Source organism: Pyrus communis, chromosome 17 (assembly GCF_041283825.1).
Source record: "Pyrus communis isolate YQ-2024b chromosome 17, ASM4128382v1, whole genome shotgun sequence".
Taxonomy (NCBI): Eukaryota; Viridiplantae; Streptophyta; class Magnoliopsida; order Rosales; family Rosaceae; genus Pyrus; species Pyrus communis.
Window position 1 is genome coordinate 8348924 of NC_142581.1, and position 15726 is coordinate 8364649.

The 15726-nt window shown below is 40.1% G+C and overlaps 1 protein-coding gene and 1 pseudogene across 3 annotated transcripts; one reads left to right on the top strand and one right to left on the bottom strand.

The window, feature by feature from the left end:
• Positions 1 to 2716: 2716 nt before the first annotated feature.
• LOC137708162 (ubiquitin-conjugating enzyme E2 5B-like) lies at positions 2717 to 6479 on the top strand (annotated as a pseudogene). Its single transcript, XR_015958677.1, has 3 exons — positions 2717 to 2789; positions 3238 to 3365; positions 6125 to 6479. The product of XR_015958677.1 is annotated as a ubiquitin-conjugating enzyme E2 5B-like (transcript).
• Positions 4752 to 6920, bottom strand: LOC137708161 (uncharacterized protein At4g26485). Of its 2 annotated transcripts, none has more exons than XM_068447172.2 (4): positions 6503 to 6920; positions 6191 to 6395; positions 5252 to 5926; positions 4752 to 5039 (listed from the first exon to the last, which is right to left on the bottom strand). In XM_068447172.2, exons 1-4 carry the CDS (start codon positions 6648 to 6650, stop codon positions 4952 to 4954), a joined length of 1116 nt encoding a protein of 371 aa, XP_068303273.2. In that variant the 5' UTR covers positions 6651 to 6920; the 3' UTR covers positions 4752 to 4951. The 2 variants fall into 2 exon arrangements, with proteins under 2 accessions (XP_068303273.2, XP_068303272.2); XM_068447171.2 differs by having other exon boundaries at positions 5252 to 5935; positions 6503 to 6913.
• Positions 6921 to 15726: the final 8806 nt, after the last annotated feature.

The following is a 15726-nucleotide window of genomic DNA, read 5'->3' on the forward strand; positions in this document are numbered from 1 at the left end:
GGCTCGGATCGTCGGATCTGCAAATTAGCGACAAACTTGCGAACACATCTTCTTGGAGGAGCGCTTGGCGGCCTCAAGGAGGACATGACGGTTGGTGGCTCGTAATCTGGAGCTTCAGGCAGGGCATGTGAGAGAGCTGGAGCTACCGAATCTCAATTTGAAGGAAATTATGGAGAAGCTTTACAGAATTATTATGAAGCTATGCGATTAGAAATTTATCCTTATGATTGAAGTTATATACTATAACATAGGCTTTATCCACACAAGTAACCGAGAAAGGTAACTAATGTGGAGAGTAGCCATCGTGTCGTAAAATTAAGATTATTTCATTTATTTCTTTGTCAGAGAGCGGCCCTTAGAAAGCGAGGCTTTTTTTTATTAAAATGAGGGAGTTTCGGGAACAAAGCCCAGCCCAGATTTTAAAGAAAAGCCCTACCCTATATGTAAGGGTAGTATATTTTCCCTATCTAAGCTATATCAACACATCCAACTAGAAAACTCATCCACTTGTCAATTAATTCTTGGTGTAATACTCACTCATAAATGATTGGTGTCAGAATTTTTGACTGATCAGGTGTGATCGGTCTCATCCCTGTGATTGCAAGCCGAGGAAGAAGAAAAGCTTAATGGCGGAAGGTTGGGGATCTGTCGAAGACGAAGAGGAAGATGACTGAGGAAGTTGAAGCCTCAGCACAATGATGAAGCGAATCGATGGTCTTACAAATCTCATCCTTCTTGTTCGGCCTCGCTAAGCCTAGCTAGTGAAGAGTTTAGTTGGAACGAGTCTTAGTCCCATTAAACTTACTCTTGGCATGCACCAAACACGAATTAATATTCTTAGCTCAGCCAGCCCTGTGAGGCTTAGTGAGTGCAAACAAACACGCTCACCAAATGGAGTCCATAGTAACTTTGTCTAGTTAAAAGGGACCAATTTAGAAATTTAGAGCTCTATAAATGACGTGGGAGTTAAATCCCTCTTCAATACTTGTCCAGGTTATCATTTAATATTGGTAACCTAACAAGTCTTCATTTTTAAAATATTACATAATTATTTGAAATGTTTTACAAATATGAGACCAATTTAAAATCATCTCTAAAAGTTGAGTTGTTATTTGTACTTAACCCTAGAATTAAAATGAGCATTTCAAAATATCGCCAAAATTTAAAAATCAAATAATGCCAATGCAGGGGCTGTAGTTTGTTTTTGCCGTATAAGCCCAAATCGAAAACCGGAGCCCAATTTCAGATTTCTGAGAACCATATTTCTTGGACTCACACCTACCAGCTGCCACCAAAATCTTGTCCACACCAAATAGGCAAATACATTGCTGCATCTCTAAAATCTAATGCAGGAAACATGACATCTCAAAGTTTCAAAAACAAAAGAAGAGTAATGCTAGGTAGATGTTGATTGAAACATTAAAACCACCATTAATGTATATCAGTTTTTACACATATTATGAATGAAAAATTATAACTTATCGTTTAAATTTTCAAAGTTATATTTCATCTAATATTTTTTGGAGCATTTATATGGAAAAAGGATCCTTGCTGGATCCTTTTCATGGGGATCCTAGGGATCCTGTGATCGTAACTGATCATCGCATATTGTGCGATAAAAAATCATTTCAAAATTTAAAATTTAAAATTAAATATAAATAGTATTTAACGAAAACTAATCGCACGATGTACGATGAACGGTCACTATTACGGAATTTCTAGAAAAAAGAACCGGATCATTTTCCCATTTATATTGGGACTACCTAATATTAAAATCTTGAATCCGCCGTTGAAAACATATTCATAATATATGCAATTTGATTGGAACTAGAGACCTGATAAATCACCAACTCGTTCTTATGAATATGCTTGCGAATGAAATGGACATCCACCTCGATGTGTGTACTACGACTATGAAAGATGGGATTATGAGCTTAGTCAATTGCGGGGATATTTACAGCTCATTACTTATAGACCTGCTACACTTCATTTTATGGCTCTCAAACTAGGAAGAGGATCCTCTCCTGAGCTCAGGATGAGGATTTTCCTGATCACGAAATTCAGACTGTTCAAAATTAATTCAACGGTTTCAAATAAGAGGTCCTCTAAAAATTATAATAATTGTAATCGTTGGATTAAAATTAAACGATCCGAATTTCGTGATCAGAAGGATCCCCATCTTGTGCTCAGGAGAGAGGATCCTCTCCCCTCAACTATACTCAAGTATCTTTCTATTTGGCAGGCTTTATCAGACATTCGTTTACGAACCAATTTGCAAATTTCAAGGCTTCGTTTTTCCGCTCCAAACCCACGGACAATTTAGTCGCTCTCTCCTTCCTCTCCAGACGGACACTCTTCCTCTCCAGACGCTCTCTCTGCCTCTCGCGCGCTTGCTTTCTCATCTGAATCCAGGTTCGTCTTCTCAAATGCCTTCTTCTTCGTTTTCCATCTAATCCAGTTCAGCTTCTCATTTTTCTTCTTCTTCCCAAGTTCCGCCCCTCCCTCTGTTCTTCCCTCGCCTCCTATTTTTCTTGTAATTTTCTTTCAATTGATTGAATCTAGTTATTGTTTTCTCTCTAATTAAGCAATTGATTATGTAATTTTGTGTTTTAATTAGAATTTTCGAATTTTAGGGTTTGCTGTTGGGGTCGAATTTTAGATTTGTTGTTGGGTTTTTCAGGTTGTGTTTTGTGTGATTGTGTGTGTTTGTAGGTGTTGTCATGGCATCTAAACGCATCATGAAGGAGCTCAAGGATTTGCAGAAGGACCCCCTACCTCATGCAGCGCTGGTATTTGCTCCTTTTCCTTGAACAAATCCCTTGTCTTTTTATTAAATTTGGATCCCATATATAAAATTGTCTTAGAATTGTAGATGGTAGTTCTAATTGCAGCTAATTTCAACTGTTTGCAGCTCAGAATTTTAGCCAAAAATTGGCCCCTTTTCATCAATTGAACAGAAAAGAAAAAAATTGAAATTTTAACCCTTTGCTTTATCGATTAGGAAATAAAGATGTAGCAAATTTGTGGATGGTCCATTTGGGAGCGAAACAATCATCCTTCAATGGTTTAACTGATGTAAAAAAGTGATGGTTAGATATTCTCACAATGTAGCTGGTTTTGTATAGGTCTCTTATGCTGGCTCATGCATCTTATGTTTCTCGGGTATATGCATATTTTGATCACTTTACTGAACTTGGCATACATTCTTCTTGTGGGTTTCTCTTTCATGGATTATAGGTCCTGTGGCCGAGGACATGATCCATTGTCCGGCGACAATTATGGGACCTGGTGATAGCCCATACACAGGTGCTGTTTTTCTAGTTTCAATTCATTTCCCTCCGGATTATCCATTCAAGCCTCCAAAGGTACAAATAGAAAAACCGGGTCCTCATGTTTCTATATGTTGTTGTGGTCATGTTCTTCCTTACAGTATCATTATTGAAACATGAGTTTTTGTGAGTCATATAATGGGTGAAATGGATACCTGCACAGTCTTTAGTTATCTATTCATACATGCAGGTGATGTATATTTTGGGTACTTGGAAAACAACAACAATATATTTTGTTAAAAGCAGCATGTATATATTCTTGGTACTTGGACAAATTGCTTCTTACTGAAAGCAAAGCAGCAGCATGCGTATATTTTGGCTTATATGGACAAACTGTTTCTTACTGAAACCAACTTGCATTTGTATATTTTGTTAACTTGGATATGTGGTTGGATTAATCTATATAACGTAACGACTGTAGTTGTGTTTTGTGAACCTTCTTTTATGTTATTGGAAAATATTTTGAATTTGTTGTATGGAATTTACTATTTTTCTTTGTTATTTGAAATTTTGTGTGGTTTTGAATAGGTATAAATATGAGAAAAGTTCAACAAACAAACACATATTTGTCAAATTTTTTTTTCCCCTTTTCTTATCCTGTGCAGTACCAAACACAGTATAAATAATACGGTCATGAGTCCGATAATGCACTAAACACCCGACTAATTTAGTCAGTACTATCCGGTGGCTATTTATATCTTACATAAATAGTCAATACAGTCCGAGCTGTTAAACGAGACTTAAGATTTATTAAAGTATAATGTTAAAGATATTAAATTTTTAGATGAAATTTTTCAATAATAAAATATAAATACATTAAACAGCACCCGTTTAATAATTTAATTAACTATAATCACATAATTTGATTTGCAAATTTAATAGAAATGTTTTGGTAGTAGTAGTACCTTATCAAAGACACTTCGATGTCTCTGGTTTTTTATCTGGGTTTTGCTTGTTTTGTGATTTACGATTCTCTTTCTCATCCGGGTTTAGTGCGAAATCACACTTGGAGGGCTCCAACGGCGATGACAAGCTCAACCACCCACAAAAACTCTCTCTCTCACACATCTATTCCGACAGATTCTCACAGCTCGGGGTCCGATTGTAGCTTTCTTATGAAATTGTAATTTTGGTTAATTTACTTTAATCTAGAATTTGAGGATAAATTTGAAGAGTTCAAATCTGCAAGGGGACGGCGACCCCAGGAAGACTCGACCCCAGGAAGACTCGCTACACGCTGGGGTCTGTAAGACGAGGTGCCGTGAGAGGTAGTCTCAAGGGCGGCGCCTGAGTATAGGAACTTGCAGGAAACGGCGGAAAGGTAGGAGAAGGAGAAGGAGGGTTTTGATAGGCGGGTAAGGGCCTCCATTGAAATGCCGATCGAAGTTTGCAGGGTGTGGTTAAGAGACCGTGACGGAGGTGTTATTGGAATGTAGAAAGTTTCATTAGACATCACTATGCGTCCGCGTGTTTTAGAAAAAAAGAAAAACAGCCCTAAACCAGTACTAAATGTAAGAAATTGCAATCCTCCTACCAAGCTCCGAAACAAGAACGGATCAGCAAGAGGTTCTCCTGAGTTGTTGCTTCTGGAAGAAGAGGAGTTGCACAAGGTTTGCACTCAGTCATACCAGCTTTCGACAGTAACAAAAAAAATTGCCTAAAGCAGTGAGCGTCCAATATCCGGCCATCAGCAAAAAAATTGCAAACAAACTGCAAATTTAAACAAGAGATAGCCGAGGTCAGTGAAGCAGTGGAAGAAAAACGGAATACAGAAAGTAATTTTAGTTGTCCTATATGGCATTAAAAAATAGTTTAATCGCAACAAATCCTAAGCAGTTCATCCTGTTCACTGTTTGTATGCTTAATCTGCAGATAATCATCGAAGAGTATTCTAGGTTGGGACAAGGACAGCATGCGCATACCAGGCTCCAAGGATTGAGCAGCAGCCGTTGTCATCATCTACTTGGCGTGAAGGATGTGCGGTTGGGGGAGCTGGGGGGTCATCATCGTCTTGGCAGGAAGGAGGTAAGGGTGGAGAAATTCTTTCCTCCGGAACCCGGAGGCAGTGGGCCATGGAGAGCGAGGGCGGGTTGGGGTCATTACATGGGCTAGTGGTGGGTCTCAAAACAAGAGGTGATGGGTCATGCGGGGGTTTTTGTGTCTTAGGTTCGCACCGGCTCGTGGTCTGGATGCCAGACCTAAGAATCTCTCGTAAGGGTGGGCTTGGAGGAGCTGGAGGACAAGGGTAACCCTGATAGCCAGGTGGTGAAGGGACATCACTAACAATGCTGGTTGTCGAATCACAAACAGAAATTTCAGAACTTGCATGTTTGAGAGAGAATTTGAAGGTGTAACTTTCCTTGTTTTTTAGAGGAAACATTTTGTTGCTCTGGATGCCGCCACCTCTCTTATTGTGGTAGCCAAGGTAGTCCGATTTGTCGAACCGCACTTTCTCCTTCAAAAACAGGCCTGCTTTCTCAGCAAGCTCCTTCAACTTCCATTGATCATACGGGTAGTCTACCCTGTGTGAAACATGAATTTCACCACCTTTGCTGAGCATCCCGCGGGCGCTTTTGAAAAACGCTTTTAACAAATGTCTGTGCAATCTAGCTCCATTGAAGCTCCAAATTAATCACTTATGACAAAATAATCCAGTAACTAATAGTTATAAGAGCTTATGATAATATGGATAGAGATTAGAGAGAGATTAAAGGATCGGCATTATGCTATGTAACTGCTCCTGCAGTCTCACCATTGCATAAACATTAACCAGTTTTGTCTTTTTGGTTACACAGGCATCACTGGAGAGCATGTCGGAACAAGGCATGGTACAAAAGATGAAGGCAAATTTTGTCACTTACTCTATAAGCTCCTCGTCGGTTTCGACTAGCCGATGGTAATGACCCGCATGAGGAAAGTTGAATATGATAACATCAAATTTCATAGACCTAAGTGTGGGATGACGGTCCATGACATATACGTTGACTTCATACAACACCAAGCCCCCTCTTCTCTCCAAGTCCTCCAAATGTGCCTCACTGCTGCCATGCTCAACCAATATAGTATCTGAAAGTTCTCAAGAAAATTAATTAATTCATGTAAAACAAATTTAAAAAGATGAAGGTAATGGTTTTCTGTTTGTTACGTGCATCCAAGGAGTCCATATATTTTACCTTCCGATTCGAGAGTCGTAGCAACCATGTTCGCGGCGGAGCAAAATGCTCCAGCCAAACAGGCAGAAAATGAGAAGTCTCCCTCACCAACCAAGAGTATTTTATGAGAGCTAGAGTAGTGTCCTATCCATCTCTGTTTCTTACCCATGCCTGATTTTTGCTCAACTTCCCTTAAAAATTATCTGCTTTCTCTTTGAACCATTTCACTTACTCTCTTCAAGGTGATACCAGATACAGAGGGTATCTCTCGACAAAGATGAAGTAAGAAACAAAAGTAAAAGCTCTTTATTCTTGTATTATTCGAAGAGTTTATGTGCTCAGCCTAATCTTTGCTGCCAAACAACGCTAACTTAATTAGCTTGCAAATAAAGCTGCCTTGACAGCTCATTAACATGTCAGTGAGTGACACTTGTACTCATGTTTACAAAATGGACTGTACGGTTAAAGGATCATACTTGAGTACTGACTAGGTTGAGTGCACCACTTTGCAGAAAAGGAGAATTCGTCGTCTCTAATGATAAACCAATATTTATACTTTATATTTTACCTTTTTATATTTTTTTTCTTGTCCAGTTTAGTTGGAAATTTTAAATATTTATGATACTTTTATCATATTGTATTTCTCGGTGAAAAATGATCGAGTTTGGTAGAAAAGTATGCAAATGACTGAATTTTTAAGTGATTTCAGATGGAGCTTTCAAGGATATCTCATTCATCCTTTCGGCTAGGCAAATAAAAAAAAAAATATAAGCAGCATGATGTGGCAAGGCCACAAATCAAATGATTAAAGCGATATGGTTGGATGTGATCGGGACAACAAGATATTTAATAGAGAGTTTTAACGAAATGTTCATGGTACTATTCATTTTAACGAAAAATCATATTTTTACACTAAAAAATCAATCATGGTACTATTCACTTTATTCTTTATTTTGTTCTTATCATTAAAACTCAAAAATTTCAAGTTGTTTTTATTAGTTTTCCTTATTTAATGTTGGAAAGGGTTAGTGAAATGGGATTAGTAGTGGAATGGTGGGAACTTGCCTTCTGTTAAAGGCAACGGACAAATTTGAGAAAAAAGAATGGGGGGAGTGACACGGACAGATTAGAGAAAGTGGAGAGCAAGTGGAGCAAAAAAAGAAAGGAGTTGTTGTGGGAGTTGGCAGAAGAGGAATAGACGGATTGGAGTTTTCTCCGGAGAGTGCGGAAGATGGCAGAGGGGAGAGCAGAGAGAAGCAAATGGGGAGAAAACAGAGGGAGAGCAGAGAGCAGAAAATGGAAGGGGTGCCGCAGCTCTAAATTTGAAGAGAAGAAGAAGCATGCTCTCTTTGAGGAGAAGATGATCAGAGAGCTCATCTTGTAAAACAGGGTTGTTTTATTTCTTTGATTTTTAATGGATAATTTCTTATATATTAAAACAAGTATGTGTAACTAATTTTCTTTTGCTAAAATAAGGCTATGGGCCTCAACATGATTACGTAGATTTCTCTTTTAATTGTTTAAGTGTTGTTACACGTTTATTTTGATATTTTCAATCATTGAATTTAACTATCTATATGCCTTGATGTTTGATCATCATTAGAATACTTAGAAAAGTCATCGGATGCAATTTTGTACGAATTTCACCTTAAAATTAGCTATGCTTTTTGTGATTGAGCATTGTAATTTGTTCTAAGGTAAATACCATACTCTTAGGGATTACATGGTTTATCAAAAGGATTTTCACCAAGATTAATGAATCACACATGTTTATATTTAATCCAGATGTCATGGATGAATTGCATTTGGTGGTATGCGTTTTAGCTTGAATGTCACAAGTAAAACTACATAAGGAAAAACCCAACCTTCAAAGCATGTGTTTTCAATTACTTAAGCAATTGGAAGAGCTACGTAGGAGTGTTGTTGGTAAATGTCAGACTCTAGTGCCTTGTCAATCTAATTTTCTTCAACTTTTATTTTTTATTTTTTATTTTTTATTTTTTATTTTATATATATATATATATATTTTTTTTTTAATCTTGAGTTTCTACATTTAGTTGTTTTATTTAGTTGAATCACTATTTTTGTAAGCCAATTCCCATTTTATATATTTGTTTAAGTTACGTACAGTAGGATTTAGTTTTGTCAAATTAGTGTAGTTCTTAGAGTTAATTAAGTTAAGTAATCCAAAAACTCGTAAATTGTTTATACCAATCCCTGAGGAGATCGACCTTGCTTGAGCTATTCTATACTACAACACTTGTTCTCTTGCAAGAATTTTCTATGTTTGAACCCTTGTTTTACAGGTGGTAAAATCTCTATCACCCAACAAGTAGTATCTCTTAGGAGCTTGACTATTACTCAACTCCATTTTTGTAGTCAACACAAGGTCAATGTCGGTGAAAAGAAGAATTCGCAAGTGAACAACCTAAAACCCATGAGAGCACGCACCTTCTGAAAGAAGTGCAATAGTTGGTAGACCATACCTCTATTAGAAAAATGATACAAATAATGATATAAATAGATGATTGTGGAACAAAAAATTATCAAGAAAATTATGGAGGCGACACGTGGACTTTTGAGTAAAAAGAACATTCTAAAAGAAGTGCAACGATTGGTAGACCATACCTCTATTAGAGAAATGATACAAATAATGATATAAATAGATGATTGTGGAGCAAAAAATTATCAAGAAAATTATGCAGGAGACACGTGGACTTTTGGGTAAAAAGACAAAATTACCCTTGAGGCACACCGGGATTCCCATGCGCATGCAACAAACAATAACGGCTCAATCAAGGTCAAAGGTGATCCAAATGGTATTTAATCAAACTCTTTCATCACTCCTCATCAAATCATCACCCACAAGACAACTTCCAACTATTCTTTTCAAATTGGGATTAATTACCAAATTAATTGCAATATAGTATCTGACATAATGTCTTGCAATTATATTCAAAATACCATCATAAGTGGCCCGTCCCTATTTCTCCTAATAGGGCTGGCCACACCCCTATATATAGCTCTATCTTCACACCAAAATGCAAGTTCATTTCTCTCCCTAAAATTTTCTAAACACTTTTTCTCTCAAATTCTAACTTTGACATCGGAGATTCTTCGACCAAAACCCCATCATTCATCGTGGGCACGTGATGCTCTTGGCCTTAATCTTAGGTGTTATTATTTTGCAGGTGCATTTTCATCAAATGAGAAGAATGCGGAAATTTGCATCCACAAATTGATGCTTTCATTGAGAGTTTTGATTCCAACACTCGAAAAAAAACTCTCGCATTCAACATTTCTAATTTTTCGTTCATTCGTAGATTTTCCCAAATGTTCCAATTCTTAGAATTTTTTTTTATAAATTCTTTGAAATAGCCCTGGGGAAGAAATACGATGGCGAATAATTTTGGAACCACAACGAACGATACTTTCAATGGATTTTTCACCCACACGAAGGACCGATGAATGGAGGAATAACAGCCACCATCGCTGCCAACAACGGCCCACATGGAGGCAGCGTGTAGTAGCAGGCCTCCTAGGCTATTTCTAACCATGCAGCCCTTGCTGCCCAATCGGAAACCAATGATCTAGGAGCCCACTTGTAGGCCCAAGACGCTGATCTCAAACGGAAGCAGGCGGAAACATTTCCAGTGAGTCCAACTTTCCAAATCAGGAGCCCAAGCTCCAAGCGCAGCAGACCTCTCCACGCGCGAGCCCAACAACGGCTGAAGCAGCAACCCTCGTGGAAGCAGCCCATTTCAGCAGCTTCCTAGGCCCAATCCGCACGCACTCTAGTAGCCCAGAGGGTTGACCTGTGCTCCAGAGCTGCGGCCACGTGCCCTGACCCGGATTCGTGCCTCTTTTGTGCCTGGGTTGACCCATTTTTTGGTGATCTGGACCCGTTTTTTCAATGTTTTAACCTATTTTATGTAGATTTGACCTATTTTAGCTCAAATCTCGCGCCCAGAGTTCATTACACTTCCACCACTCATTGAGACACATATCGTCCAAGCTCTTCCAACCCAAATGGAGAACAACACTTGTCTTAACAAGTCATAGAGTTGACAAGCGCCCTTGCGCAGCAGACGACCTTGGTTAATCAACTCTTGCAACATACTGAGCTGTAGTGTGCCCTAGACGAGGTGTCCTGAAGTGATAAGGACAGACAACAAACCTCTCCAGCAGTATCCCAGCAAGCAGCCACTCGACTAGTGACGAACCAAGCGTTCTGGCAGTGTACATTCCCGATTGAGCCCTCGAGATAGCATATACTCTCATCTTAATGCACGGATGAGCGTGCACTCTTGGTTAGGGCCACGAATGTGCAAAGATTCACGATTGGGGCCACACTCCGATAATTAACATAAGTAACCTTCCAGGCAAAATGTTCATTTGCGGCCAGGCCTGCAAGGGGCATCATCCGCTTGATTCTCGACTGCCTTAAGAAATCTCTCTCCGACAAGAAGGGAAAATGGCTAGACGAACTCCCCAAATGTCTATGGGCGTATCTCATAACCAAACAACGAGTAACCGATGATACTCCTTTCTATTTGGCATTTGGTTCATAAGGAATCATTCCTCCCAATGTCATCGTGCCAAGCATCATCACTCTATTGCCAAGCATCGAGCAGAACGGAAATGAGATGGCCACAAACTTAGATATGGTAGAGGAGAAACACGAGAATGTCATCACCTGCATCGCAGCCTACCAGTAGCAAAGCCTCTCTAACTACAACAAAAGGGCCAATATCCTGCAATTCCAACCCGGATATCTAGTCCTAAGAAAAGCCTTGTTCACTGCCTGCAGAGAAGGCTCCAAAAAGATGGATTATATCTGGGAAGGTCCGTACAAGATTAGTAGAATAGGCAGCAAGGGTAGTTACACCCTCACCACCATGAATGACAAAGAGATAAAAAAGCAGTGGAACTCTTACAATATAAGGAACTTCCATGAGTAAACCTCCTACTACATCAAAGCCCGAAGACTCAAGCAACTCGACGGGCACCACCTCGTAAGCCGATGACTATCCAATTGTTATGCAGTTCCTACCTTATATCTAAGTTTTCGTTCGTTTCACTCATTTTTCAATGAGGAATTCAAAAGTAATTAACAACTTGGCTCGGCTGCATGCTTACAATAAATAATCACTTCTGCACTTCAAAAGAAAACCGCACCCTTCTTAAGGAATTATCGCAGGAATTGCACCCCTTAGGGACTAACCATGCTCTCTAGTGTGAGAGGGTAAACCAATTCTTCGACACCCACATGAGTTTGCTCTCCAATGCGGGAGGATAAACTTACACTCCGAATATCTAAACGTGGATGAGTCGGGTTGCCCTAGTGTAACTAGGTGCACGATGGCTTGCACCAGGATTCCTAGAAGTAGCCACGATGGTCTTTTTCAAAGCTTAGCTAACTGAAGGATTTTGGGTCTCTTGGCCTAATTTGTGTGGAATGGGGCCTTAAAGACGGAGAAGGGACATTACGCAGTGCGCCCTACTGATGGCTGCCTTATAACCCTAAAGTTGATACTAAGTGCACTAAAATGCTTACGGTTTGCCCTTCAAGCGGTAAGCCGCGCTAAACTTATACAACCGCACATTTTTTGTGAAAGGTTAAACAAGTTAGGGTACATATACGAAGCTTTGTCCACTGCCAACATGCTACACAGTCGATAAGCTTCACCTCTGCTAAGCGCAAAATGATCATTTAGATCTATACTAATTCATAAAGTGTTGTGATACTTGCTACGCAACCCATGAAATTGGTTGCATAAAAGGAAAGAGTTTTCTTGGACCTTTGCTTACGAAATTCCATACAACCGCGTACTTATGATATGAAAGGTTAGTGAATTTCATAACCCAAAAATCTTTAGTATGTTGTGATGTAGGCCACACAGCTCAAAGGATTGAAGAAAGCGGAGGTTAATAGCCAAGTAATCACGCAGACTCGTCTGCTTCTGTAAGTAAGACGTTCAGCTGCCGACCCTATGGCTAACAACTTTGCAAAAGTTCTACACCAACACCTACAGCTGCTTATAGAAAAGTAACACGTCTGCTGCTGGTCTAAATGTCAAAGGTTGGGTGTGAACAAAAGAAGCGAAGATAAAGAAAAACGAAGGAAACAAGTTTATTAAATTTTATAGCAAAATTGATAAACAACTAGCAAAGGCCGAAAGAGTTCAAGCAAAGCAAAAAGCAACAAGGAAAACAAAGAAAATCATAAAGGCTACCTAGAAGACCACTCTTCAGCAGCTTGGACATCCTACGACTACTCAGTCGCCACACCTTCAGCAGCGACGCTCTCAGCAGCGGCATTATCGTCGCTTTACCCCTGGCTCCCTCAGCCTGGGCACCAACTTCTTCGACTACTTCACTAATGGAAGCCTCAAAAGTAAAGACAAACAAGTCTTCCAGAAAAATAAAGAATGTATCAAAGTCTTTCCTAGAAAACTCAAACGACCTACCAAAGAGATGATCTACATAACCCAGCTTGTAGAAATAGGCCTGACTCTGAACAAGCGAAGCCTCGAGCCCATCATTCTCACCATTCAGCTACTCGTTCTCCTCAAGCAGACCAACACAGACGTGTTGCAGCTCATCCACTTCTTTCTTCAGACTTTCGTTGATCTTCAGTGCACCTTGGAGTTCCAACACTTAGGGTTCAAACTTATTGACGATATTCTTGAAGTAGATCACTTGATTATAAACAGCAATCAGCTCTTCATCCTTTGTGTAAGCAGCAAAACGAAGCTCAGAAATGGTATGCTCAAGATATTGAATCTGAGGTATGTAACATCCAATCTCCTTCTCTATACTTTCATACTTAACTTGGATAACGTCAAACCTAGTTTTCAAGTTAACAATCTCTTGGCGAGCGGTATTAAGCTGTAGAAAAGTAAGGGCAGAGATATTAGACCCTTTCAAAGTGACGAGCTCAGATTCCAACTTTTTGATATTCTCGATAGAAGAATAAGCTTTAGCGTCCATAGTTTTTGCCACCCCTTTGGGAGCCTTGGTATTATCTTGGTTAATAAGCATAGGCGCGGCTGCCAAAATCGTCGATTTTTACATCATAGCAAGCAGATTAGTCATTCCATATTCGGTCGTATGCTTTGCAAAGGAACTTGGGCAAACAACCCCTTTAACGTCATCCATAAGCTTGGCACACGTGTCTATGTCTTCAAGCAAATTTGGTTTCAAGAGCGCATAAATATCATCAGCTTCCTTATAAACAGGCTTGGTGAATTTCTCACAATTACCCACGTGAGCAGTCTCATCTTTCTAGGCAGGTGAATCAACCTTAGTAGCGAGGGGAGTGGGCTTTGGCGCCACTTTAGCAGTAGAGTCCACCTTATCGCTCTTTATAGTGGCAAACCTCTTTGAAGATGAACCAGACTTAGCTTCCGACAGACGTTTTGGCACAAATTTTAGCATTGGGGGCACGACAGAACCTCTACGCTGAGCAATCCTATCAGCAATTGTACTAACCACCTTTGGCATGACTGGCGTCACTAGCTCAAATCTAGTAGCCCTATCTTTCTTCCCCTTGAAGAAGTCAACTTAATCACAAGCCTATCGGCAGCAGGTGGACCCTCACGAGCAGCGGATGAAGTCTTCGACTTTTTCCCATCCTGCATCTCTTGAGCAAGAAGGGAAGATCTCTTCTTTCCACCTTTATTCACAGCAGGTTCCACGATAGTGATCGGATGAGCCAAAGTCTCCGCCTTAATCCATTTTATCTCCTCTCTCGGAGGCAGCCTACCGTTCTTTCAGCGAAGAGGACTAAGTAGCCAACGCCATTCATGGTACTCAAAAAGGATACCTAAAGAAACATGCACCTTCTTCATATTTGGAGAAGTCTTGGGAGTTGAGTCAAATTCCAAATCTATATAAGCAGAGGAAGACAATCAATAAATTGGAGAGCAGCTCAACCAAAAATACAAAGCAACCTAGAGACTAAGCAACCTACTTATCGGAAATGAAAATTGTCGGAACACATAGCTCAGGGGAAAAATTAGACTTCCACTCTCCACTTATCTCCAAAGTCTCCTTGGCTCAGTCATGATCTCCTTTGCTCGAATGATCGAAGAGCCTATAGCAGGATCGCAGCTGCCCAACTCCTTTAATATGGCATATGTCAAAGAAGTATCAAAATTCATTGACAGTCAAATCCAAGTCGAAGAATTGGCTTAGATTGAAGAACCCCACCATCACACAGACTGCATTTGAAGAACATTGAGAGGGGGCACACTTCATGGAGTAAAGCATTTATTGGAAGAAACATGGTATGGGAAAAATAAATCCCAACATAAAGTAGTAGGGGTGAAACTTGATGGCTTTCAGAGCCCTACTACATGGCTCACGGCTGCTACCTTCCTTGACACGCTTCACATACACTCCCGACAGAATGGTGTGCCTATATGCCTCAAGAAAGTCTCAGAATCGTTAGATGGCTGCCGCACACACACACACACACACACACACACAAAAGGATCAGTGTGCCAGGCTCTATTCCCCAAGACCGCATAAATGCAATAAGCCGTGCCAGGCTTCATGGCATGGACCTTTACTCCTCTCTCGGCCCAAACCCGCAACAAGGGGAGCAGACACCCCATCGCACCCCTTAGCCTACTTAAACGGGCCTAGCCTTGTGGCCCGAAGACTCTCGGCCCTTCTCACTTCCCTTGACACACAGGCCCAAGCCCAGCAAAAAATGAGCCTTGTGCCTCATTGGCTAGCCTAGCGCCCTATCAGCTTGGCCCAAGCCGAGCTGCACTTAGCCTAGCCAGCAGTTGCTGCACCGAGCCACCCATGGCAGCAACCCCATCGTGATTTTCCAGCCACCTTTTCACACATCCTCGACCCTAGTCGAGCCAAATTTCAAGCCCCGAGGCTCCCAAAAATTACGAAGACAAGGAAAAATTAATTTTTTCTTACCTTGGTGTGACGTGAAAATGAAGAAAACAATGAAAGACAATCCTTTGCACGGGTAAGTGTAGAGGATTGCTAGGGGAAGGGGAACAAATATCTTCTAGCTTTCTCTCTCTTGTAGGGTAGAATGAATTGCTCTCTGAAGTTGATTTAATCATCTACTTTAGGTAGACTTCAATAGACTTTAGAAGTAATTTCTTTCCTTTTCCTAGAAGGATTTAATTTCCAATTAAAGATGGAATCTACACTAAAATAGGAAACAATCCTATGTTTCCTAAAACAAGAGAAAATCTCTACACCTGATGTCC

Bases quoted from the DNA above. Each gene is read 5' to 3' on its own strand.
- LOC137708161 (XM_068447171.2), bottom strand. From the start codon at position 6,650: ATGGGTAAGAAACAGAGATGGATAGGACACTACTCTAGCTCTCATAAA. The intron at 6,396-6,502 runs GTAAAATATATG...GAGAACTTTCAG, and splicing joins TACGACTCTCGAATCGGAAG to ATACTATATTGGTTGAGCAT. The intron at 5,040-5,251 runs GTATGCGCATGC...TTAAATTTGCAG, and splicing joins TGCTCAATCCTTGGAGCCTG to TTTGTTTGCAATTTTTTTGC.